The sequence below is a fragment of the Nerophis ophidion genome, linkage group LG24 (genome assembly GCF_033978795.1).
Source record: "Nerophis ophidion isolate RoL-2023_Sa linkage group LG24, RoL_Noph_v1.0, whole genome shotgun sequence".
Taxonomy (NCBI): domain Eukaryota; kingdom Metazoa; phylum Chordata; class Actinopteri; order Syngnathiformes; family Syngnathidae; genus Nerophis; species Nerophis ophidion.
The window spans coordinates 18,577,790-18,605,215 of record NC_084634.1 but is presented as its reverse complement, the minus strand read 5'-3'; the positions used below and the strand labels follow the sequence as shown (position 1 = coordinate 18,605,215).

Sequence of the window (27,426 nt, the reverse complement as noted above, 5' to 3'; positions counted from 1 at the left end):
GTCTCTTTTCATCGCATAATTACACAGTATTTTGGACGTCTGTGTTGCTGAATCTTTTGCAATTTGTTCAATTAATAATGGAGAAGTCAAATAACAATGCTGTTGGTGGAAAGCGGTGGATTGCAGCAGTCTGTAGCACCGAAACACAGCCGGTGTTTCTTCGTTTGTTGTGAAGCTTTAACACAGAGCGGTAAAGCGAACATGTTTCTCTACATCAACCAGCATGTTTTTGTATGTGAAAATTGTGATATTAAGTCGGCTCTTACCGGAGACATCAGTGGATTACTGGACCTCCTGCTGCAGCAGCTGTCAAAAAAGGCAGCTGTGAGTTTGGCTCCTCCATGGATTCCATCAAAAACACTGGCGTTCACCGCAGCCATCCGACTTTGAGGTATGACTTTATAATCCCACTAAAACACTATTAAAACAATAAGCATATAAGGGATCTTCCAGAATTATCTTAGTAATTGTGTCTAATTACATCTGAAACGCTCACACTGCTGCCGCCCGGAGCCGTCGCTTTTTTTTTTTTTTTTTGTGCTTCACTCTAACTTTCCTTATACACAAATTTTCATCCTCGCTCAAATAAATGGGGAAATCTTCACTTTCCGGTCCGAATAGCTCTTTCTGCTTGAGGCTATGATTATAAACAATGTGAGGATGTGAGGAGCCCTCACACCGGTGACGTCACGCGCACATCGTCTGCTACTTCCGGTACAGGCAAGGCTTATTTATTAGTGACCAAAAGTTGCGAACTTTATCATCGATGTTCTCTACTAAATCCTTTCAGCAAAAATATAACAATATCGCAAAATGATCAAGTATGACACATAGAATGGACCTGCTATCCCTGTTTAAATAAGAAAATCTAATTTCAGTAGGCCTTTAAAGTACCACTGATAGTCACACACACACTAGGTGTGGTGAATTTACCCTCTGCTTGCGACCCGTCCACTTGTTCCACTCCCTGGGAGGGGAGCAGTGAACAGCAGCGGTGGCCGTGCTCTGGAATAATTTTGGCGATTTAACCCCCAATTCCATTTATTCCAACTATTGTCCTTGAGAGTGAATAAGAAAACTATAAAAATAGAACACAACAACAACAACAAAAAAGTGAAATAAATATCAATCTTTAATGCTGGTATCGGCCCGATACTGATTTGACCCTTGGTATCATTTTGGTCGATGTATGGCTCGACCCACCCAACCCGTCCAAGATGACCGGGGATTCCCCGCCTGACAAAAACAGCTCCGCTCTTCACATGTCGTCTTCTTCCTCTTCTTTCATTGCTCGTACGCTCCCCGCCCGGAGGAAGTGCTGCCGTTACCGGATACCTCGACGACTTAACCCAACCGCTTCTTGTTCGTAATGAGCGCGGCAGCAGCGTGTGTAGAAAATTTGAAAGGAGCCGCTAGCACGTCACAGTAGTCGTCTTTTGGCATGAAAGGCGCCATCCTGACGGTCTTCAGGCTGTCCTCGGAGTCCCGGTCTCCGGCGGTGACCTCCGCCTCCAGCCGTTAACACCACCCGGGGAACAAGAGAGGGGATACCCGCCACCGGCAGCATGGCGAGCGGCGACTGTCGCAAAGACGACTTCCCCGAGGATAGCCGCGTGGACTCGGGCATCGACTCCTATCGCTCCATGCTCAAGTCGGAGGATCCGAGGACCGAGCTCAGCGGGCCGAGGGACAAGCTCCACCCCGCGGAGGAGCGCTTGGACTCGGCCTACGGCTCGGCGTCGCTGACGGTGGAGAGCCTGTCAGACATAGTTGAGGGCTGCACACTGGAGCCGGCGGCACCGAGCTCAGGACTCTCCGAACCGGAGGAGAACTTTATCACGTCTATTACCGAAGATGGAGACACGTAGGTTTTTTTCATTCTGTTTTTTAACATCCCCTTCTGCAGCTCGTAGGACCAAACGTGTACACCGGGGGAGTCAAAAGTGCGGCTTGGGGGCTATTTATGGCACCTAAAAACAAACATCTAAACTAGGAAAAAAAAACAACAGTTAAAATGGGTCAACAACATCAAACACCGAACTAAAAAATGACATCAATCAATCAATGTTTATTTACAAACCCCGTTTCCATATGAGTTAGGAAATTGTGTTGGATGTAAATATAAACGGAATACAATGATTTGCAAATCATTTTCAACCCATATTCAGTTGAATATGCTTCAAAGACAACATATTTGATGTTCAAACTGATAAACATTTTTTTATGTGCAAATAATCATTAACTTTAGAATTTGATGCCAGCAACACGTGACAAAGAAGTTGGGAAAGGTAGCAATAGATACTGATAAAGTTGAGGAATGCTCATCAAACACTTATTTGGAACATCCCACAGGCTATTTAGAAACAGGTGGGTGCCCTGATTGGGTATAAAAGCAGCTTCCATGAAATGCTTAGTAATTCACAAACAAGGATGGGGCGAGGGTCACCACTTTGTAAGCAAATTGTCGAACATTTTTAGAACAACATTTCTCAACGAGCTATTGCAAATAATTTAGGGATTTTACCATCTACAGTCCGTAAAATCGTCAAAAGGTTCAGAGAATCTGGAGAAATCACTGCACATAAGCGATGATATTACAGACTTTTGATCCCTCAGGCGGTACTGCATCAAAAATCGACTTCAGGGTGTAAAGGATATCACCACATGGGCTTAGGAACACTTCATAAGACCACTGTCAGTAACTATAGTTGGTCGCTACATCTGTAAGTGCAAGTTAAATCTCTACTATGCAAAGCCAAACCCATTTATCAACAGCACCCAGAAACGCCGCCTGCTTCGCTGGGCCTGAGCTCATCTAAGATGGACTGATGCAAAGTGGAAAGGTGTACTGTGGTCTGACGAGTCCAAATTTCCAATTATATTTGGAAACTGTGGACATGGTGTCCTCCGGAACAAAGAGGAGAATGACCTCCAGGATTGTTATAGGCGCAAAGTTCAAAAGTCAGCATCTGTGATGGTATGGGGGTGTATTAGTGCCCAAGGCATGGGTAATTTACACATCTGTGAAGGCACCATTAATGCTGAAAGGTACATACAGGTTTTGGAGCAACATATGTTGTCATCCAAGCAACGTTATCATAGACGCCCCTGCTTATTTCCGCAAGATAAAGCCAAGCCACGTGTTACAACAGCGTGGTTTCATAGTAAAAGAGTGCGGGTACTTTCCTGGCCCGCCTGCAGTCCAGACCTGTCTCCCATCGAAAATGTGTGGCGCATTATGAAGCGTAAAATACGACAGCGGAGACCCCGGACTGTTGAACGACTGAAGCTCTACATAAAAATAGAATGGGAAATGTCCTTTCCCAACTATTTTGGCACGTGTTGCAGCCATGAAATTCAAAGTTAATTATTGTTTGCAAAAAAAATAAAGTTTATAAGTTTGAACAACAAATATCTTGTCTTTGTAGTGCATTCAACTGATTATGGATTGAAAATGATTTGCAAATCATTGTATTCCGTTTATATTTACATCTAACACAATTTCCCAACTCATATGGAAACGGGGTTTGTATATAGCCCTAAATCACCAGTGTCTCAAAGGGCTGCACAAACCATAACGACATCATCGGTAGAGCCTATATAAAGGCAAGGAAAACTCACCCCAGTGGGACGTCAGTGACAGTGACAATGATGACTATGAGAAACCTTGGAGAGGACTGCATATGTGGGCATCCACCCCCCCCCCCCCTCCCCCCTAGGGGACCGAAAGCAATGGATGCCAACATGCAGGCTGTTTGATTTACCTAATACAGAAGTGTCCTAAGTGCAGCCCATAGCTCATTTTTAAGAATGCTTCACAATTGTTAGCATTCTAAAGCTATCTTTTGTTTTGCTAGTTTTGCAGTTGGACACTTCAATGAATGAATGATACCTGTTAGCATGTTAATCCTAATATGCTAGCTTCCCCCCCAGCTAAGTTTGGATTTATACACCGCAGTCATATTTTGGTACTTGATGCATGCTAACATTAGCAGGCTAGCATTAAAAAAAACCTCAGGTACACATACCAGAGGGATATATTTTGGTACTTTTAGCATGCTAACATTAGCCTGCTAAATTTTTCAGCTAATTCGACAGGTATACACCTTCCTGTCATATATTTAGTTTTTTCCACTAATACTAACTTGTTTTCATAGTACTGTTAGCAGGCTGGCTTTGTCTAGCTCATTTTGCTCATCATTTTTGGTTATTTGTCCAGCATGCTAACGTCATATTTTAAGTTTTTCCAATAATGCTAACTTGTCATCATTCTACCGTTAGCATGTTGGCTTCGTCTAGCTCATTTTTTCTCATAATTTTTTGTTATATGGCCAGCATGCTAACGTCATATATTTTGGTTTTTCAACTACTGCTAACTTGTCATAGTAATGTTAGCATGCTGGCTTTGTATAGCTCATTTAGCTAATATTTTTTTGTTATTTGGCCAGAATGCTAACGTCATAATTTTTTGATTTTCCACAAATGCTAGCATGTTATCATAGTACCGTTAGCATGCTGGCTTTGTCCAGCTAATTTTGCTCATCATTTTTTGTTTTTTGGCCCGCATGCTAACATCATATATTTTAGTTTTTCCACTAATACTAACTTATCACAGTACCGTTAGCATGCTGGCTTTGTGTAGCTCATTTTGCTCATCATTTTTTGTTTTTTGGCCAGCATGCTAATGTCCTATCTTTTGTTTTTCCCACTAATACTAACTTGTTATCATAGTACTGTTAGCAGGCTGGCTTCGTCCAGCTCATTTTGCTCATAATTTATTTTTATTTGGCCAGCATGCTAATGTCATATTTTAGTTTTTCCACTAATACTAACTTGTTATCACAGTACCGTTAGCATGCTGGCTTTGTGTAGCTCATTTAGCTCATGATTTTTTGTTATTTGGCCAGCATGGTAACGTCCTATCTTTTGTTTTTTCCACTAATACTAACTTGTTATCATAGTACTGTTAGCAGGCTGGCTTCGTCTAGCTCATTTTGCTCATAATTTGTTATTTGGCCAGCATGTTAACATCGTATATTTTGTTTTTTCCAATAATGCTAATTTATCATAGTACTGTTAGTATGCTGGCTTTGTTTAGGTCATTTGTGCTCATCATTTTTTGTTATTTTGTCATATCTTTTGGTTTTTCCACTAATACTAACTTGTTTTCATAGTACTCTTAGCATGCTGGCTTTGTCTAGCTCATTTTGCTCATCATTTTTTGTCATCTGGCCAGCATGCTAGCTGTTAGCATTTTAGTTTGGCTTCACTCCTGATCTAGTACAACTACTTAGTATACAGTATCTGTTGTTAGAATTAATCCTTCTTGTGCACTGATGCAAGTAGACTTTACCTGATAAAATAACCAGGATAAAATCAGAACATCTTGCCGTGCACTTTCCCACTAAGAATTCAGCAAATACAGAATAGATAAATTTATATTCTTTTAATAAGGATGCTGGAAAAAAATCGAGTCACATCCGAATCATGACAATTATTTTTTTTACAATTTTGATTTTATTTAAACATTTTTAGAAATCACAGATTTGTAAAAAAATATATATATTGTAGGCCATCTTCGCACTTACTCTTTGTGCGTTAATGTCACATGTCAACAGCCAAAATTCACGTTTGTAGCCTGTAAAACTATTTTGAAAAGGTTTAATTTCTTTTTCACTTATATACCCAAAAACTTTAATCATTGGATTTGAAATTTTACATGTAAGCGGATATCATTCGATACTTGTTTTGTTTTGCCGATATTGGCCCGGTAACGATATTGTATCAGGACAGCCTTACTCCAATAACAGTGTGTGTGCGTGACTCATCTTAGTAAACAACCAACCAATCAAGATTGTTCTCATGCACATCTTGGAAGGAGGAAGAGGAGGGGTTTAGAGAACAAGGAACACAACAAATAAGCAGCGTTTGGTAATTTTAACGTGAAATAAATTATCGATATTACGATATTTTCTTAATTCATATCTTTTTTCAAAATATATCAATTTATCTTTCAAACTCGATATATCGCCCAGACCTACCCCCCACCTTGTCAAAATCTCCCCTAACTTGTCCCAAACGTTTGTGCTACGTCTATACAGCAAAATTCTATTATCTAACTAATATAGATTTTATCATTCGCTATCACATTTTTTAAGTAATTAACTTGTTATTAATCTTAAGCCCCCCCAAACATGTCTAAATTATCCAAAACAATCCAACATTTTTTGTTTAAAGTTTGTGCTGGTTTGCTCAGCAAATTTGGTGTGTTCATTGTAGTTGTTTTGTGGTCGTGTAACTAGCCCCATAACATAAAATCTATGACACTGTAATTATAGGGCTGGGTGATATGGCCTTTTTTTAATATCTTGATATTTTTAGGCCATATCGCGACACACGATATATATCTCGATATTTTGCCTTAGCCTTGAATGAACACTTGATACATAATCATACCAGTGTGATGATTCTATGTGTCTACATTTTAACATTCTTCTTCATACTGCATTAATATATGCTCATTTTAAACTTTCATGCAGAGAAGGAAATAACAACTAAGTCAATTGACCAAAACTGTATTTATTAAACAGTTATTAACAGGTGACTTTTCAAATGATGCTAAATAATTTACAGTAATGCTACTTATATTAGCAACGCTTGTGCCCCACACTTAACAAATTAAAGTTGTCTAATCGACATATTCCCACTTGAAGCCGAACCACCGCCAGACGATGGACCCCCTGCTGTTTTTCTTGGGAATTAATTCTTCCTTCATTTGTTACCAGATCCGCACCTTCTTTCTCTCGTATTACCACTCGCACGACTCTGCTAGCATCACAGTCAACGTTACCCATGCTGCTACCTCTCTGCTCCTGAGGGCGTATATGTATGTGACGTATGACGTGACAGTATGTGACGTATGTAAGAAAGTGCCCTTACTGTTTGTGAGAAGGAGACACAAGAAGGAGTGGGAAGAGCCTGTCGTGTAATGCCCGCAGCTAAAAGCAACTGCGTGAGAACATATACTTGAATATCACAATATAGTAATTTTCTATATCGCACAGAGACAAACCCGCGATATATCGCATATATCGATATATCACCCAGCCCTAAATAGTTAGACAAAATATTTTTCAACCCAAATGTTATGGGAGTTTGGGGAGATTTTGACAAGGTGGGAGGGTTGGTTATGAATAATAAAACATTAATAACAAAAAACTCTTAGTAGTTAAACAAAATTTTGCAGCACAAACAAATGGGATGGGTTCTGGAAGATTTTGATGAGTGGTGGTGTTGGATGACATTGTCAGAAAATGTCATGTAGAATAACTTAACTGTTACGGCACAGACAAAAATATTTGCCGCGCAAAGGAATGGCAGTGTTGTTTTAATATTTGCAATGATAGCAGGGGCTAACTTCACTCAAGTCCTAGAAAGACGTTAAATGCATATAAAATAAATAGAATTATTTATTTATTTATTAACCCGCCACAGTGGGAGGTCCTGGAACTTAACCAAGTCAGTCGAGGGAATACTCTACCTTCAAAACATGTGGAAAACAGGTTTAAGGTGTGAGAGAAAACTTAACTGTGCTTAATGTTTCCCTACTTCCTCTTCATAATAATACAATTGCTAGAAAAAAAAAGCCACCGGTGGTAATTATGACTGAATGCTAATTATATTTCTCTCCTATGATTTGGCTTGTTCAGTGACATGCTGTTAACTCGTCAAACCTTTTACTGCAGGGGTGGCAAAACTTTTTCCGATGAGGGCCACAGACTGACAAATCAAGGGATGTCAGGGCCATCTTGGTAGTTTTCACCTTGAAAACCAGTATTAAATGGACTCTGTTTACAAAGAACTAGAAATGCAATTTGTTGTGAATGCTGAAGATCCAAATCCGAATGAAACCGTTATTAGCAGGCTCGCATTTTATCCAATAGATTGAAACACAATAAACTAATTGGCAGAAGAAGTATTCGATATTGTTGTGGCTTTTTGATAGCCATTTTTATTTGAATGTTTAAATATGTGTATCTTCTTCCGTTTTAATGAGTAAAGGTTTTTTTTTCTCAAGAGTGTTAAAAACTTGTTTTTGGCCCTATCATATCCGGCTAATATGTCGTCATGCAAGTTCACTTCCTGTTGTCATTATTCCGTCAAGCAATTGCGTTGTCTAAAAGAGCACAGTCTGTATGTTTAGTGTACAAAATTGAATAGTTTAGTTTGTCAGACAGCAATCTGCTTGTATATAAGTTTATACCGGGGTATATCGTTTCTTCATGGGGAAAGACATTAATGTACGCAGTTTTCGATCACAATTTTATGATAATTTAAAACTGCAAAACCAAGCGGCGGGGGTTTAACCATGGTTTATCAGTACAGCGTTTATTGTTACATCTTTAAACGGGTTTCATTCGTCAAGTAACAAAATATTTGACGCTGGGGTGTATACCTGCAAAATTTGGGGAAAAAAAGCTAGCTAATACTAGAATGCTAATGTTTGTACCACAGACCGTTAAAAATTAGCTACGGGTGTTTTGGAATTGTTTATGTTCAACAAAAACATGTCCAGAGAAAATGTAAGATATTTTTTTAGTTTTTATTTGAGTACTTAAATAACATCATGAATTGACCCAGGATGGACCGCTCGCCTTTATCGGTTGGGGACATCTCTACGCTGCTGATCCGCCTCCGCTTGAGATGGTCTCCTGTGGACGGGACTCTCGCTGCTGTCTTGGATCCGCTTGAACTGAACTCTCGCGGCTGTGTTGGAGCCACTATGGATTGAACTTTCACAGTATCATGTTAGACCCGCTCGACATCCATTGCTTTCGGTCCCCTAGAGGGGGGGGTTTGCCCACATCTGAGGTCCTCTCCAAGGTTTCTCATAGTCAGCATTGTCACTGGCGTCCCACTGGATGTGAATTCTCCCTGCCCACTGGGTGTGAGTTTTCCTTGCACTTTTGTGGGTTCTTCCGAGGATGTTGTAGTCGTAATTATTTGTGCAGTCCTTTGAGACATTTGTGATTTGGGGCTATATAAATAAACATTGATTGATTGATTTACTTGGACCCCGACTTAAACAAGTTGAATATGTACTGAACTGTGCAATCTACTAATAAAAGTTTCATTAAATCAATCATCAGATTACAAAGGAGAAAAGGTTTTTGCTGCGGAAATGAGAAGAGCAAAAGTGAGAGAGAGACAAAGACCTCTTCCACAACTTTAGAACTGTTTTGAATATAAGAAGGAGTTGGGGCACCACCTGGGAAGGGGAGAGAGAAGACGATGGGCGAATACAAGCTCTATCAGATTGTGGATAGCAATGGTTAAGCACTGGATTGGCAGTCAACATCAATCATAAAAGAAACCCATTTGGAGAGTAACATTTGACTGAATAGACAAATACGACAATAATTTAGTGATCAACCAAAATCACACCAGTCTTTGTTCTTGGAGAGGGTGGAGGTTTGGAGACATCCTGAATTGGCTCTAAAAATGGACAGGCCATAAATGTGCCTCATCTTAGGACAAAAAACAGACCGATGTAGTGAAGACAAAGCTGCACACATGAAGTATTAGACTTAAATTGTGGTTTTAGACATGAGATTACTGAAATATTAATTTTGCCATTACACGGGCCACACTTTGGACACCCCGGCTTTACTGCTCACAAGGTGGTGGATTTGCATGGAATTTATGTCTACTTTTAGCATGGATACAAAACACACATTGCAGATAGATGTGTTGAACTTTAGGAAGAATAACGCATTTACCAGCCGATTCATAGCTGCTCAAGCCACACATGCCCGAAAGAACATTCAATTAAAGGCGGTTCAAGTTCGTCTGTAATGCTGGTTTTGAAAGGGGATTTCATGTGTTTAGTGAACTTTGGCGTTGTCATGTCTGCAGACAGATTGCTGTGAGGCTTTTCACTGAGAAAACAGAAGTGAAAAAGACAGGCCTGGACTTCCCCACGCGGTGCAGACAAAGTAGACGCTGTAAAAGGGCGGCGTGGCTTGTTTTTCATCCAAGAACTTGTTCATCAGGATAGCCCGCAGTACTAGTTTGACGTTTTCTAACGCTTATTATCAAGCAATTTTCTCTTGTTTGCTGTAGACACCGTGCAAGAGGAAGGGTTCCTCGCAACCTGTTTGAACGTCATTTGGCCGCACTGCACTTTTCAGTTTGACTCAATGAAAAGCACATACACACACACACACACACACACACACACACACAGCCCCTGTGGGGTGCGTTGTTGCTGCCATATCGCCAGTCTGCCTCGATTGACGTCGCAGCGATATCAGTGTCGTCGCAGAATTGCACAAGTGTTGTAGAACGTCTGACCTCTTTTTGTTTCCGCTTGCTGTCTGCTGTGCTGCCACATGGTACTGCTCGAGGAGAAGATGCATTAAAATACAAGTTAAAAAACATTTAAGTTAAAATAAAAAGTGCGCATTGCTCGGGCTGTGCTATATGGCTGAAAACTGTATCTCGACACCATTTAGTATCGGTCAATATCGATTATTACTGATATTTTTGGAAAATGAGCTGGAGAAAACTATTAATTGGCATTTTTTTTATTTAAATCTATTTATAATCACCTCAGCCAGAAAGAAAATGTCAACACTAGCATGGAATAGAATCAATATACACATTTTTTCATTACATTGAACACCTAACAAAAACAAAAATAAGGAATATGTAAGAAATGCTTAATAAAATGTAAGAAAATGATGCAATGTGTGAGAATGTAAACATAGAGAAACCTGAGAACGATTGTCCGCAGGTTTAGTGCCAGGTAGTTACAACTGTGCTCTAAAGGGTAAGCACGGCTGAAGTTGTGTAGTATTACGGCTCTTGGTTGGCCCCGCCGCCTTGAATAATTTACAGACCGCAATTGGTGTGTCCTTTTGAAAAAAATAAAAATATAACTACTATCCTGTCGAAGTGACTTTTGCTGTTTTATCCACAATTTTTTCATTGTTACTCTCTCTTCTCACTCCCTGCAAAGAATCAATCACTAGACGACAAGATGGAGAAACCAAACGGGATAGTTGATACTGTAACCTGATTGGCTGTTAGCATGACTGACTGCGATCAGTGATCACTTCCTGCGTTACTCGGTTACCAAAGAGCGAGTGCTTTTTTCGCAAATTCCGCTTTCGTCCAACTAAGAAGAAGAAAATGAATACTGCCATTTTTATCAAACGTGTTTTTTTATTGGTATTGATTACAAATACCAAGTAGTTCCAGTGGCAGTATTGATTAGACTGATGCTGATATCGATTCTTAACATTTTCAAGATCAATAAATGATTACATTTTCATCACAGTTATAATCAAACAAACACAGACTGGCAGGGTAACAAAATCAATTATACAGCAGCAGCACATGGATGGACTTTTCCAATTAATTGAAATTTCCATGCAGCCCGATTCCTTGCGGCCCGTAGTTTGGACACCCTTGATTTATATCGTATATCGTTGAATGCGTGCGACCCTCACAAACTTAGCAAGCGGCCTTTCCACTGCTACGGTGTGGACTGAGAGTCACACAGGACGCACTTTGATCATGTGGTTGAGAAAATAGTGCTGTTAAAGAAAACTCAAGAACTTGTTATCGCGTTAACTTTGACAGCCCTTTTAAACATTCACTATTTAAATAAAATAAAATGGAATTAAGTTGTAAAGGAAATGTAGCACACAACAATTCAACTTCAGATGCGAAGCTGAACTTTTTTCACAAGTGTGTGTCGCATTCTAAATTAAGCTATAATGCTTGGTTCCATTTCCTGTCTGTTGTACACAACAATGCAATGTTTAATTTGCTACAACTTCCTCCATGGGGTTTGAGGTTTCTCTGTTTTTAGTGCTCAATTTTATTTTGGCACATTTAAAGGTCTCTTTTGGTACTAGTAGTTTTAACTATTTTGTAAGAACAGTGAGTACAGTATTTAGTACTTCTTTCATTTTGCATTTTACATGTTTATGCCACTAATAAAAATGTGTGTGCATGTGTGTGTGTAGAATTCTGCACTTGGCCATCATCCATGAGGAAGATTTAATTGCACAACAGTTGATCCAGATATTCCCCAAAGAAGTCCTGGACATCCAGAACAATTTGTACCAGGTAGGTTGTGTCACAACATGACTAGAAGCTTCCACTGTGTCGCTGCTGTGTTAGCATGTAGATTGTGGAAGTAGGTTTTTTTTGTGTGTGTACTTCCAGACAACCATTGTTCCTCTTTTCATATGCAGCCTCTTTGGAACGCGGTTGTAGGTGGTTCCAGTGTTGGCTCACGATAGTGGCTTTCAGTGGAAACTCCCGTGCTCTTCCTCCTGTAGAAATAGAAGCGCGCGTGGAACTAAGGAGTGAAATGTTATCGTCGTGAAAGATGTTCAGGATCAGGTTCTTGCCGGTCTTCGAGGCCAAAGTGAAAATGGAGCAAAGTGACACAATTTGTGAGTGGAAACCTTAGAAGAAGCAAAGAGTCAGCAGTGACTCACTTAGTCCTCTTCTCTTACCCATTCCACTTTGCTTGCATTTTACACTTTAACACTTGAACTTTGCCTCCTATCAGTTAGTATGTTGCCCCGCTTTGTAGAATGGGTACCGTTTACATTTGAACAGATGCGGTACTAATTCCCGGTACCTGGGAATTGATACAGTTACCAATTTTCAGTACTTTTGTGTGACTAATATAGTTTTTGATAATAACATTTAATTTGCAACATTTAAAAATGGGCTGACTATTACAACTGCTGTCCAGTTTTCATATCTTTTTTTATTACACATTTATTTTCAAGTATGACATTAGGTTGCGATTACAGTTGCAGGTTCAAGATGTTAAATGGCAGGAGTGCATTTATTATAGTGTGTTTGCTAGTCAGTTCTGTCTTTGCTAAATCTAGTTTTTTGTCCATCCATTTTCTTCCGCTTATCCGAGGTCGGGTCACAGGGACAGCAGCCTATGTAACCTCCTGGAATTCATGCACGTCTTGCGTGGGTGTAAAAAAGACTATGTAAAGGTGATTGTGTCTTCTTAAAGTGTGTATCCTTTTGGAATATTTTATGTCAGTACAATCACTGGCATGTAATCACTGGGACACACATATGTGGTAAAGATGAGTTAAAAAAAAGTATTTCTTAACTTATCAACTTATTGCTGATTTGACCATGTTGTGCTGAGCAGCCAGGTCGGAGACACATGTTTGCAGTTTTGGTTCTATGGTCGTCATCACTCTTTTCCTCTTGGCCACAGGTTGATAAAGAGAGTTTGAGTGCAGGGGTGTCCAAACTTTTTGACTTGGGGGGCTGTATTGGGCTGAAAAAATTTGATCGATGGCCAAAAGCTAATTGCATGTAAAGTAACTATAAACACGTACAGTACAGACCAAAAGTTTGGACACCTCTTTCACAACACAACTGATGGTCACAACCCCATGGATAAAGACATTCCACTAATCAACCCTAAAAAGGCACACCTGTGAAGTGAAAACCATTTCAGGTGACTACCTCTTGAAGCTAATCGAGAGAATGCCAAGAGTATGCAAAGCAGTAATCAGAGCAATGGGTGCCTATTTTGAAGAAACTATAATTTAATACATGTTTTGAGTTATTTCACCTTTTTTTGTTAATTACATAACTCCACATTCATAGTTTTGATGCCTTCAGTGACAATCTACAATGTAAATAGTCATGAAAATAAAGAAAACTCGTTGAATGAGAAGGTATGTCCAAACTTTTGTAGTGTGTTTGTGTGTGTGTGTGTGTGTGTGTGTATATAATTATACACATGTACTGTATATGTGTATACACATGTATGTATACATTGTGTGTGTATACATACATATATATATACATATACACGCATATGTGTATATTTTATGTATAAAATATATGTATATATTATTATACTATTATATTAATATAATTGGATTTTAAGAGTATATGAAAGTTCGACTTTTACTTTGTGTACTTCTGTGAAAACCTTTCTTCCATCCATCCATTTTCTACTGCTTGTCCCTCTGTAATCAATCAGAAATATCAAGCAGTTAAAATGCGCCAAACATGGATAAGTATGGAGAATGTTTTGTATTATGGTATTGCTTTGGAATGTATATAAATGGGTGTAATTGTGAATTTATTTTGCTGTTCGGGCTTTTTTCATAATATCCACAATGTTCAATGAGCAGGTTGTGTTATATGTGACTATGTGTTGACTTTTTGTGTCAATTGGAAATATTTTTTATTTTTTTTGCAACATGACTAGAGAAGGTTGTTTGTATTGGTCATATAGGTAAATGCTACGTATTATTTCAGTCATGGCATTATTAAAGGTCATTGAGCCGACTTACTCACGTTGTCCACTAGATCTCAACATAATAGCACTATCAAAATCGTCACACTGTTAAAATGAATGCAATCTCCCTGTGGGTGAGATTAATTATTAGACTTGGCCTGCGGGCAGTAGTTTGGACACCCTCGCTCTTGTGCTTTTGATCAGTGGTCCCCAACCACCGGGCCGCAGAATAATTTTTTATTAATTTTATTTTTATTTTTTTTAAATTATTAAATCAACATAAAAAACACAAGATACACTTAAAATTAGTGCACCAACCCTAAAAACCTCCCTTTTTCATGACAAAGAAAAAGATCCCCCCCCCTCTCCGCCGAGCCGCAGGACAAATTATCAAGCGTTGACCGGCCCGCAGCTACAAAAAGGTTGGGGACCACTGCTTTAGATGCTTAAACAGATAGTCGAAAGACTCAATATGCATTAAAGTTGTGTGTGACTTAAAGTAGCAGTAGAGTGGAAGAGCAAGTTGACCTTATATGCTTAATTGTGTTTCATTGTTTCCATTAGACCAGGGGTCGGGAACCTTTTTGGCTGAGAGAGCCATACAAGCCAAATATTTTCAAAAGTATTTCCGTGAGAGCCATATATTATTTTTTTTAAGACTGAATACAACTAAATGTGTGCATTTTTAAGTAAGACCAACATTTTTAGTACAATAAGTCTCTTATTATTTTTAATAACATTGTTATTCTGAAGCTAACCAACAATAAATATAATACTTCATACCATTAATGCGACTTCTTGAACAGGTGCGGTAGAAACCGGATGGATGGATTAAAATGCATGAGAATGTTTTATAATTTGAATGTTATTTTTGACACTGTGATTACCAGCGGAATTATTCATTACTTATCATGTTAAGCAATGTCAGCTAAGATTTATCTGAGAGCCAGGTGCAGTCATCAAAAGAGCCACATCTGGCTCTAGAGCCATAGGTTCCCTACCCCTGCATTAGACCATATCCAATTGTATTTGCAATCCTTAAAGTATGTGAAAATACTGTTTAAAATGCCACAAATTCAGTCAGCCATTTTGGATATTCCGCTCCGAATATTTTCTGTTATTTCCTTAGATTCTACATCACTGTAGTAACACTTCTGCACTCTGACCATATTATCAGATCAGTCATACTGGAAATAGGCAAAAATTGGAAAGAGACGTGCTTTCTATCATTCACAATATTTTTCTGTAATTCAAAACACATATGTTTGGCTTTTTTTTTATGCATTCAAAATTGTAAATAGCTAACAATTGAGTCAACAGATGGAGGGTCCTCTGTTGCGTTCATTATATCTCTCTAAAAACATCCAAAAGCGCCAACAATACCCCATTTAAATGTTGTGACCTTAAAAATTAACCAAACTTGAGTGATATTATTATAAGTGCCAAAGCAGACAGACTATTTTAACAGTGCATTCATATCAGTGAGATAATGCTAGCTTACGCTGCTATTGTTGACACTGAGCCTGCGGCTGCTTCTGCTTGGTCTCCGACTTACCAAAAGTAAATTCTAGATGATAATTCATGCATCTCTAGCCTGCTAGTCGACAAATGTGGCCATGGACCGACAGGCTGGTTGACTTTCACGTCCCCGAGTTGGCGAAAAAGAAACAAAATGACGCTAGTTGCAGCAACTTTTTTTTGACTCTTTGTGAGGATTGTGATTGATTCTTCATCCAAACAGAATTATGTGAGAGTCCCGTCGGTTGTTCCCGCGTGAGTGGAAATATTACAGTAAGTGTTTGTTTTATTTTGGTTTAATATGGTTAGTTTTTGTGTTTAACACAGCAATTCTGCGAATGCTCGTGTCACAATAAAGCTCCATCCAGGTAACAGTCGGCTTTCTAAAACTTACTGCTCATCCTCTGTGTTTGGGCTCTAAAATATAAGGTTCTGGAGCATACATTTTTCCGAAAGTAATCGTTGGCTCTCACAAAGTCAGCTTGATTGTCTTTGTTGTTGATGGGAAGGAATCTTTGGTTCCTAGCGCGACGTCACACGATCACGTGACTGAATTCCTCATTATCTCTCAAAATGGTTAGGGAATCTCTGTGAGATTGATACTATTTTGATCATATCTATTTATCCATAAACTTTGGAAGTCTTTTGGTGTCATAAAAAATATATATATGATAATAGCTTCAATGTAGAGGCAACTTGTTTTTTCACACTACTGGTACTCTAACAGGCACATTTCTCCTTTAAAAATGTTTGCATTCCAAATCGACTTACTATTTGTTTTACTGTTGTTGAGCTTTGTCGGTCAAATGTTAGCAAGTGGAATTAAACCTGATCGATGTTTCCACAGAGCCCTTTGCATCTGGCCACCTACCTGAACCTGACAGAAGTCGTGAAGAGCCTGGTTGCCAAAAAAGTCAGCCTTGAGCTGCAGGACCACGAAGGAAACACGGCGCTCCACGTCGCCTGCCACCACGGCCAGACCATGTGCGCCACGGAGATGACCGGTGATATTTCCCCCAGCAAGCTGGAGTTGGTCCTGGAAACCCAAAACTGGAGAGGTGAGGTACAAAAAAAAGAGGGTGCGCTGCTTTGCTTCAGTGACCATGTTTGTTATTTTTGTCTGTTATTCTTCTGGTGTCAGTTTGAACGTTGTTGTGGAAAACCACATGCTGTACAAGTCTGTCCCACATCTTAAACCATACACTTCTACCTGCAGGTCTCGCCTGTCTTCACCTTGCCGCTCTCAGCAGGCAACACCAGATAATGAAGCTGTTGATGAAAAAGGGCGCCGACCTGAATGTCCAGGTTAGTCTCATTCTGATACGATCTTTTTTCAAAACTGTGGCTCCACCGGAACCGTGACTCTGTCAGTTTAATCAAAAGGAAGATCGCTGGCCTCTCTCATCATCGCTGTCAGAGCACAGCAGTTTTTAGGTTTGATGCAGAAGTGCAAGAGATAACAGTTTTACTGTTTATGTCTAAAGGTTCTGCATTCAGGGCCTCCCTGTCCGACACGCGGTAGAGATGTGATGTTTCGCAACGTCTCTTCAAGGGGAACTATGATTGTGGTCCACAATCTAAATCAGGAGTGTCCAAAATGCGGCCAGGAGGCCATTTGCGGCCCGTAGCAAAACATTTTAACGGCTGGTGGCACAATCTTGAGGATTTCAATGGATGAAAGCTTTTGGGGGGAAAATTTTGCAGGTATACACCTGAGCGTCAAGTATTTTATTACCTAATTTTATAGGTATATGCGAGAGTCACATTTGGTACTTGGTGTGTGCTAATGTTAGAATTTAAAAAAAAAAATTTTAGATGTCTGATATTATTGGCCGATAAATGCTTTAAAATGTAAAATCGGATATTATCAGTATCCGTTTCAACCTCCTGATATTCCCGGGAGACTCCTGAATTTCAGTGGCCCTCCCGAGGCAACCATTCTCCCGATTTCCACCCGGACAACAGTACTGGGGGCGTGCCTTAATGGCACCACCTTTAGCGTTCTCTACAGCCTGTTGTCATGTCCATTTTTCCTCCATACAAGCAGCTAACGGCCCAGTCACATATATGCAGCTTCTACACACAGACAAGTGAATGCAAGGCATTCGTGATCAACAGCCATACAGGTCACACTGAGGGTGGCCCTACAAACAAATTAAACAATGTTACAAATATGCGCCACACTGTGAGCCCACACCAAACAAGAATGACAAACACATTTCGGGAGAACTTCCACACCGTAACACAACATAAACACACCAGAACAAATTTGGAGGTCTCAAGGTTGGCAAGTATGCTCTCGTATACTCTGGACTGAATCTATGTGCCTTCATTGTTTTTGTAGCTGTTGTTTTGAGGCATGTTTGAAAAAAATAAAAAATCATTCACTTTGTGAAAGTCAAAGTATAGTATTTCCCATAGTGGTATTGGGTATCAGAAATAACTCAGGGAGATTATGTCCCAAAATCCAAGCTGCTGTTTTGAGGCATGTTAAAAAAAATAATGCACTTTGTGACTTCAATAATGAATATGGCAGTGCCATGTTGGCACTTTTTTCCATAACTGGAGTTGAAGTTGTTCTCTTATTTTGTAAAACCTTGTTTTTGATTTATTGATTGAAAGTTGTATTAGTATATTGCACAGTAAAGTACATATTCCGTACAATTGGCCACTAAATGGTTACAGCCGAATAAGTTTTTCAACTTGTTTAAGTCGGGGTCCACTTTAATCAATTCATGGTAAAGTTACATTGTTTAATGCATCAAGCAGGGAATCACAACAAAATTAGGCATAATAATGTTGATTCCACGACTGTAGATATCGGTATCGGTTGATATCGGAATCGGTAATTAAGAGTTGGACAATATCGAAATATCGGATATCGGTAAAAAAGCCATTATCGGACATCTCTAAAAAAGTGTTTTAGTTATACATCACAGATTAATATATTTTAGTACTTGACGCATGGTACAGTTAGTATTTTAGCATGCTATCTTTTTTAGCTAATTTAGCAGGTTTTCACCCCAGTGTCATGTATTTTGGTATTTCATAATGCTAACCGGAAAAAATGCTATTGCTAGCATAATACTGTTAGAATGCAATTTTTTTTTAGCTCATTTTGCGTATATTTTTTGTTAGTCAATGCTATCTGGCCAGCATGCTAACTATAAGCATTCCAGTTCGGCTTTGGCTCTTCAGCATTCACACGAAATTTCTTCAGAAATTGTATGTAACGGACTTCCTGCCGTCCTTTTGTGGGTTGCGGGGACACCTGACACATGACGCATCATAGCAGTTTTGACCTTGATTTATTGTTTCAATAAACCTCTTGTCATTTGGCCCTTTGGTCGCGTCACTTTTCAGTGCGCTCTTCCGGCCTGTCTGCTGCGGCTGCACGCTTTTTGGCGTCCGGGGCTTGCGTCCGCTGCGGGGGTGCGTCATCGCTCTCTCGGTGTGGGTCGTCGCGCTCTTTGTCTACTGGCCGTTGTTTCCTCCTCCGTGCTGCTCTGTCGCTCGTTCCTCTCTCGCCCTTTTTGTATTCTAGCAGCAGATAGACAGATTGGGAGCAGGTGTGTAATATACGCACCTGGCTCAGATTGCCGCTGCAGTGTAGCTCCGCGTGTGTAACGCCTCTCCTCGCCGCCGCATGCCCCGCCTCCTGGCCTCCAGGTGGGCCCGCGCTGCTGCATTCCGCCCGTTGTCGGCCCGTCGGCTGTGCCGCTCCACATTGTATTTTCTAGCTCTTTAGAAAAAAAAATCTAAATAATGTACTGGTTGTAGAGGTGAAAACTACCAAAACTCAAAACTTGTTTTGGAGGCCTTGCAAGGTTGCAAATGAAACCATGCTCCATCCACGCCAAAAGTATCATTTTCATTTGAAAATGTACACTGTTTAAATGTATATCTAGAAGTCATAAACACCATTTTTTTTTTTTCTAGATTGGGTTGAAAGTACTATAGATTCACTCGGTCACAACATTAGGTACACATGCGCACTCGTCGATTGAGTCAGACTGCATGAAAAACAGCTGCTTTTAGAAGAGTTCATGCCACTGCATTTTACACATGCTAGGTTTAGAGAAACATAATACTTTATCGTACCTTTCTGCGGACAGCTTTACCTAATGTCCACAAACAAAAACATCCACCTCGCGGTGACGTCACATTATAGCCGGACTGCAAAAGCTCCGCGAACAGAAACATGCATGCAAGCTCACACCAAAAATGCCTGAACCATTTTGGATTTGACGCTTTGGCATTGTTTAACAAGCGTCCATTGTAACACTTACAGTATGTCAGAAAAGACAAAATTCATCATTGGTGCCTTTCAAGTGATCAATTGTAACCGATTCGCAGTTGTGACCGGTTTGCTTACGAGATGTTTTCATATGCGAATTGCCAAATCTGCCTCTCATGTGCGTGCCACCTGACCGCACTGGAGCCACAGCGGCTAAAAAAACAAAAATGAACCAGAGTCAAATGGAACATAGCAGATTTTGGATGTTCTGATGTGGATCTGTAAGGCAGTTCAGGTGTAAACATCCCAGGTACAATATTTTACCTTCACATTCTTACCTTGTGCTAATTTTTATTGTGGTCCCTCGTTTATTGCGGCTGATTGGTCCCAAGCCTGACCGTGGATAACAACTGTTTGCAAAGTAGGATTTTATTAATAAATCAAATATTTTCATAGTTGGAGCAAACTTTCTAAATGTTTTTTTTAATGTAGGTAGAGCCCTCTAAACATGAAATAACACCATATTTTCCTAACTACAGAGCGCCCTATAAGCCCATCCAATTTCTACCGCTTGTTCCTTTTGGAGTCGCGGGGGGTGCTGGTACATATCTCATTCGGGCGGAAGGCGGGGTAAACCCTGGACAAGTTGCCAACTCATCACAGGTCCAACACAGATAGACAGACAACATTCACACACTAGGGCCAATTTAGCGTTGCCAATCAACTTATCCCCAGGTGCATGTTTTTGGTGGGGGGAGGAAGTCGGAGTACCCGGAGGGAACCCACGCAGTCACGGGGAGAACATGCAAACTCCACACAGAAAGATCCCAAGCCCGGGATTGAACTCAGGACTACTCAAGACCTTCGTATTGTGAGGCACATGCACTAACTCCTGTTTCACCGTGCTGCCCAATAAGCCGCACCCTCTAAATTTGAGGGAAAAAAGTACCATATTTCCTTGAATAGCCGCCGGGCATGTAATATGTGCCTGCCTTGAATTACTGCCGTGTCGAACTGGCTCCCCAAATTTATTAGCGCATGCTTAATTTTACCGCTGGGTCAAAGTCGTGACGTCACAAGTGACTCTTCCCCTGTCGCCATTTTCAAAATGGCGGAGGGTTTTTTTTTGTTGCTTTTACTATGTGTAAACCAGGGGTCTTGTTCCACAGCCATACAGATCACACTGATGGTTGTGATATAAAACAACTTGTCTTTAACACTCTAACTAATATGCGCCACACTCTGTGAACCCACACCAAACACATTTCTGGAGAACATTGGCTCTGTAACACATTATAAACGCAACATAAGAACTACCCAGAATTCCAATGCATCCATTACTCTTTGCTGTATTATACACCCCGCTAGCACCAAACCCAGCACCCCCACCCCACCCCCCGCCCACCCTCTCCGTGCGCCGGTTGAGGTGGGTGGGGTTGGGGACGCGTGTATAATATAGCCAAGAGTCATGGATGCATTGGAGTTCTGGGTAATTCTTATGTTGCGTTTATAATGTTTTACAATACAATGTTCTCCCGAAATGTGTTTGGTGTGGGTTCACAGAGTGTGGCACATATTAGTAAGAGTGTTAAAGTTGGTTATATCGCAACAATCAGTGTAAAAGGTAACCATGTCTGGATTGCAATCTGGTATGAAAAGCAGTGATATGCTTTCGTCCGACCGGCACGCATATAGCATGGTGTAAAGGTGGGAGCGATGACATGTTGTAGAGCAATGGTCCCCAACCACCGGGCCGTAGCTGCAGAAGAACTATTTATTTTTTTATATCACACTCAATTTTTTACTGCATGCCATTGGTAATTGCAGGGGTGAGAAGAGGTTTTAAAATTATTAGCGCCTGCTTACTTTTACCGCATGCCTTGAATAAGCGCAGGAGTGAGAAGAGGTTTTAAATTAATTATCGCCCCGGCGGCTATTCAAGGAAATACGGTATATATGTTAGCCACATCGGACTATAAGCCGCAGATATATACGTTGTAAAATTGGTTATTTACCAAAAAGATTTTGTAAATGTTTATTTGTATACTTTAATTGTTTCCAAACGGCTGATCAAACAAAACAGAAGTCATTGTCAGGGACCCACTAGCTGTGTAGGCTAACTCTCCAATCAGCTAAACAGACTCTATAACTCCATGGTAACGGTTTTGTGATTTTACTGAGGATTTGTGAAACTGAAACCATAATAAAGATAATGCCATTGTAAGTTAATACTAACACAGTCACTCGTAAGCGGGTTAGCATATTAGTTTGTGGTAATAACGCTTCATTCATTACATTACAATACCACATACAAATATGCATGGAGACACTCCTACACACATCACACATTGAACGATTTAGTAAGTAAGAACTGTTTTAGTTATGTTATAAAAGTTACAAACGATGCTTGGAGTGATGAATAACTGTTTCTAGTAATTGTCTAAAATTGTTGATTTAATAAAACTGTTGGTTAAAAAACAAAGAGACACATCATCTATACATGACTACATTTTTAAATAAGTATATGGATTATCAGGAATGTTTTTAAGAATTTAAATTTTCAAAAATTAAATGGCCAACAAAACATTTTGAATTTTATTTAATTTTTAATTTAAATGGTCTGTATTGTGTATAGTTAACTATTTTTAACTGCTTAGCATACACAAATATGAAGAATCTCAAAGTCACCCTCCTTCCTTTCATTTTTAAACGTTATGATACGTCTGTTCTCTAGTAAAGTTTTGCACTTTTTAAATAATTGTGATGCCAAATATACCAACGGGAGCAAAATCTCCTCGGCGGAGATAATGAGCCAAAAAGCCAATCCCCTCCATGTTCATACTCCCATCGCAGGAAGGAACCAGCGGCAAAACGCCTCTCCACCTCGCCGTCGAGCTGCACGATGCCGCATTGGTGAAGCTGCTGCTGAGCAGAGGAGCCAACGTGGACGCCGCCATGTACAACGGCTGCACGCCGCTGCACCTGGCCGTCGGCAGGCAGGACGCGGCCATCGCACACCTCCTGTGCCAGTCGGGCGCCGACACCATGCTGCGGAACATGGAGGACGAGACGGCCTTGGACCTGGCCGATGGCAACGATGATGTAAGCAATGATAGCAGACAGGGGTGTGTGGTAGTGATATCGGTCCGATATCAGCAAGAAAAACGACTAACAGATTATGTGGGCTTGCATTCCAAATGACCGATATGATATACGATACAAGCAGTTTAATTGGACTGGACTGCCTGTTAACATTGAAATGTCCTCCAATAAGCGCACATCTTTTCTTGTACTCTATTTTGCTCAAGTAATTCACAGAAGGTACGGTAAAGATGCTAGGCTACAGCCAGCAGGCACAAGACATTGATACAATGTTGATTATACGTACATGTCCTTCAAAACTGACTTTGAAACGACGTTGTAAAATAGTTGTATTTATAAATTGAGACATTGTTGATGTCTAACGTTCGATCCACGTTGTTGGTTGGGATATGACAAAAATTCAATGGTCAAATCAACGTCACTACCTGACATTGAGTAAACGTTGTCACAAAGCATGTTGTTTCAACGTTGTAGAATATAAGTTGAAAAATGAGCAAACTTCAATGGTCAAATCAACATCAGAACCCAACATTAAATAAACGTTGTCAAAAAGCAGGTTGTTTCAACGTGAGGTTTGAGTTGCTCAACAGCAAGACTTATAATTCAAGTTCTAAACGTTGTTTTAATGTCTTGTGCCTGCTGGGCTAAGAGCTAGCAGATACGCAACAGCTAAGCACACGATAGCACACAAGCTAGACATATGTAATAACTGTCCCTAATTAAACAATATAGCAGTCTAAAACATTTGTCAATATAAGCAAGTATCAAATAGTTATAGTTGCATATTACAGTGGAACCTCCATTTACAAACATAATGTGGTTTGTGAACAGGGTTCGTAAGTTGGAAAGTTTGTAAAGTGAAGCAAATTTCTCAATAACAAACAATGTAAATATGATCTATGGTCTCCAGTCTCAATAAAAGTCCATATTTTAATGACGGTTTGTACACTTTGAACACAATATAGAGCGCTATACAGTACTGTGTATCAAACAAACATAACGGGTGATGGATCAACGTTCTATTTATTAACAACCCAAAACAACAACAACAAGCTGAACCTTCCTGTATGCCCTGCTCTGCCAATATGTGCGCAAGTCTCTTTAGTGCCTTCACGAACGATCAGAAATCACAAAAATCCTTAACTTTAACAACCATATCGATACAATAATAAACATTTCCAAAAGTAAAATACACTTTTACATTGTCATTGGCAAATAAGCAGCAGACGAGACGCGAGGAAGGAAGGGGGGTTGGCTTGACGCCGCCGAACGAGACGTAGTGTCTTCTCCTCTGCATCCAGAAAAGTTTGGTCTCATCAGAGTTAAAAACTAGCTGTGGTAAGAAGCCCACTTTCTCAATCTCTTCAATACGAGTAGCGCAAAATGGCTGTCAGCGGGACACAAAATGAATGAATGAAGCATTCGTACACAGGCGTACTTGCCTCGAGCAAATAGTAGGTAAAACTTGGCTGGAACTAATAGTTTATGAAACTTAACTCTAACTATTAATTTGTAAAACTTGGCCCAAACTAATAATTCGTAAAACTTGGCTCAAACTTATAGTTTGTATAATTTGGTTCGAACAAATAGTCTGTAAAACTTTGCTCAAACTAATAGTCCATAAAACTTGGCTCAAACCAATAGTTTGTCAAACTTGGCTTGAACTAATAGTCTGTAAAACTTGCCTTTGACTAATAGTTTGTAAGACTAATAGTCTGTAAAACTTGGCTCGAACTAGTAGTTGGTAAAACTTGGGACAAACTAATAGTTCCTAAAACTTGCCTTGAGCCAATAGTTCGTAAAACTTTGTTTGAACCAATAGTTTGGAAAACTTGGCTCGAACTAAGTTTGTGAAACTTGGCGAAAACTAATAGTCTGTATAACTTGACTGGAACTAATAGTTTGGAAAACTTGGCTCGAACTAATAGTCTGTAAAACTTGGCTCGAATTAATAGTCCGTAAAACTTGGCTCAAACCAATAGTTTGTCAAACTTGGCTGAACTCATAGTCTGTAAAACTAATAGTCTGTAAAACTTGGCTCGAACTAGTAGTTGGTAAAACTTGGGACAAACTTATAGTTCGTAAAACTTGCCTTGAGCCAATAGTTCGTAAAATGTTTCTTGAACTAATAGTCTGTAAAACTTGGCTCGAACTAGTAGTTGGTAAAACTTGGGACAAACTAATGGTTCGTAAAACTTGCCTTGAGCCAATAGTTCGTAAAATTTTGCTCGAACCAATAGTTTGGAAAATTTGCCTCGAACTAATAGTTTGTGAAACTTGGCTAAAACTAATAGTCTATATAACTTGACTCGGACTAATAGTTTGGAAAACTTGCCTCGAACTAATAGTCTGTAAAACTTGGCTCAAACTAATAGACTGTAAAACTTGGCTCGAACTAATAGTCTGTAAAACTTGGCTCGAACTAATAGTTTGGAAAACTTGGCTGGAACAAGTAGTTTGTAAAACTTGGCTCAAACTCATAGTTTGTAAAACTTGGCTTGAACTAATAGTCTGTAAAATTTGGCTCGAACTAATAGTTTGTAAAACTTGTCTCAAACTAATGGTTCGTAATACTTGGCTCAAACTAATAGTTCGTAAAACTTGGCTCGAACTAATAGTTTGTCAAACTTGGCTCAAACTAATAGTTCATAAAACTAGGCCCGAACTAATAGTTTGTAAAACCTGGCTGGAACAAGTAGTTTGTAAAACTTTGCGAGAACTAATAGTCCGTAAAACTTGCTCGTTCAAATAGTTCGTAAAACTTGGCTCAAACTACTAGTCCGTAAAAGAGGGGTTTGTCAATCGAGGTTCCACTGTACTTAGATCACAAAGTCTCCAAGGTAGAAACATATTATAATGTACCCAGTAACAAAGGTGTCCGCATCATTCATATTGCTTTGTGACCTTGACTTAATGGCCACTAAGTGTCACCAAAAAACTATTACCATTTTACTTCTACTTAATGACAATATAAGTAAATTCCAGACAGTTATCTCGCAATAAAGATTTGAGTCTTTTCTTCTGCCGATATCAAATCAGATCAATATTGACCGGTATCTTATCAGAAGAGAAAAAGTAGTCGGTCGCCAAGCAAATAAACACAGTACTTTGTTGAGGTAACACTCTGTTGTGTCTTTCAGATTCTGGCCTTATTTCCATTTGACGACGTTCAGATATCCGGGAGGTCGGTTGTCAGCGTGAACTTTTGAGCTGCACTACAGTCTCCTTAAAGACGAGTCCGAGGATTACACCGCCAGCAGCTGTTTGTACTATTTCTGAGTGAACGGCGTATTTATAAAGCTTCACCTAAACGTTATGTCGCGGGACAAGGCTAGGTAGATTTCTGCTTCACCATCATCTTCCACCTGAACACTGAAAAAGCAACATGTCTGACACCCTGCATGCTCCTTCCTGTCACGGTCTTGATTCAAACCTTTCACATGTCTACCTCTTTCTCGACAGTTTTGCTGCCACTCAAGTTTCCCGCTTCAGTGCTAAGTTTTGTTGGGCTGCTTTATTAAAAGTGGAGCTTTTCCACTATCGCTATCGCGCCACTCATTATAGATTTATAATATATGACGTTAAATTGTGTGGCGTTTAGATTTCCGCTTTTTGGGTTTATTGCACTGGCCTGTTTAGATGTTAAAGGCGATTTTATGCTCATTTATTTTGTAATAAAAATGGATTTTGAGCTGATCACACCAAGGCCGGTGTGTGAAAATGTTATTTTGTGTCTGAAAGCCCTGCACACGGAAACTTTGATCCAGGAAGAACGAAACGAGACAAGTCATTTGTATTTACCAAAGTCACATTAACCCAGTGCTTCTTAATTTTTTTCTGGGAAAAAAAACAAAAACATTTGGCGCCCGACTATAAATAGCATCATTTGTCTTTACAATTGTTATAAGTACACCTCTGCATTACAGTGCATCCTTATTAACAGTAAATAAAAATAAACAAGATCAATTTACAACAAAGAATAACTTTATTAAAATAGTTTTGGTCTGTACCAGAAGAAATTTAAAGTGCATCAATTTGGCTGAAATGAACGAAAATTCAAACCTATTTAAACTAAACACTTTTTGACCAACTTGAACCAATTCATACTGAAAAAAACAAGTCAGTAAATAATAAATTAAAATTGATTAGCAACATTACCTCAGAAGCACAATACATAAAACACTAACTTACAAAACAACAATGAATAATACAAATTGCTGACTTTTTTTTAATTGAAATGAAGTCAATATTAATGGCT

General features: G+C 39.6%; 1 protein-coding gene across 1 annotated transcript; it reads left to right on the top strand.

Moving 5' to 3' along the window:
- The first annotated feature begins 1,214 nt into the window (after positions 1-1,214).
- Positions 1,215-26,874, top strand: nfkbie (nuclear factor of kappa light polypeptide gene enhancer in B-cells inhibitor, epsilon). Its single transcript, XM_061886843.1, has 6 exons — positions 1,215-1,864; positions 12,036-12,138; positions 16,677-16,887; positions 17,046-17,134; positions 22,920-23,168; positions 26,309-26,874. The coding sequence occupies exons 1-6, from the start codon at positions 1,566-1,568 to the stop codon at positions 26,375-26,377; spliced, it is 1,020 nt and encodes a 339-aa protein (XP_061742827.1). The 5' UTR covers positions 1,215-1,565; the 3' UTR covers positions 26,378-26,874.
- The last annotated feature ends 552 nt before the right edge of the window (positions 26,875-27,426 follow it).

Bases quoted from the DNA above. Each gene is read 5' to 3' on its own strand.
- nfkbie (XM_061886843.1), top strand. From the start codon at position 1,566: ATGGCGAGCGGCGACTGTCGCAAAGACGACTTCCCCGAGGATAGCCGC. The intron at 16,888-17,045 runs GTGAGGTACAAA...TTCTACCTGCAG, and splicing joins GGAAACCCAAAACTGGAGAG to GTCTCGCCTGTCTTCACCTT. The intron at 23,169-26,308 runs GTAAGCAATGAT...TGTGTCTTTCAG, and splicing joins TGGCCGATGGCAACGATGAT to ATTCTGGCCTTATTTCCATT.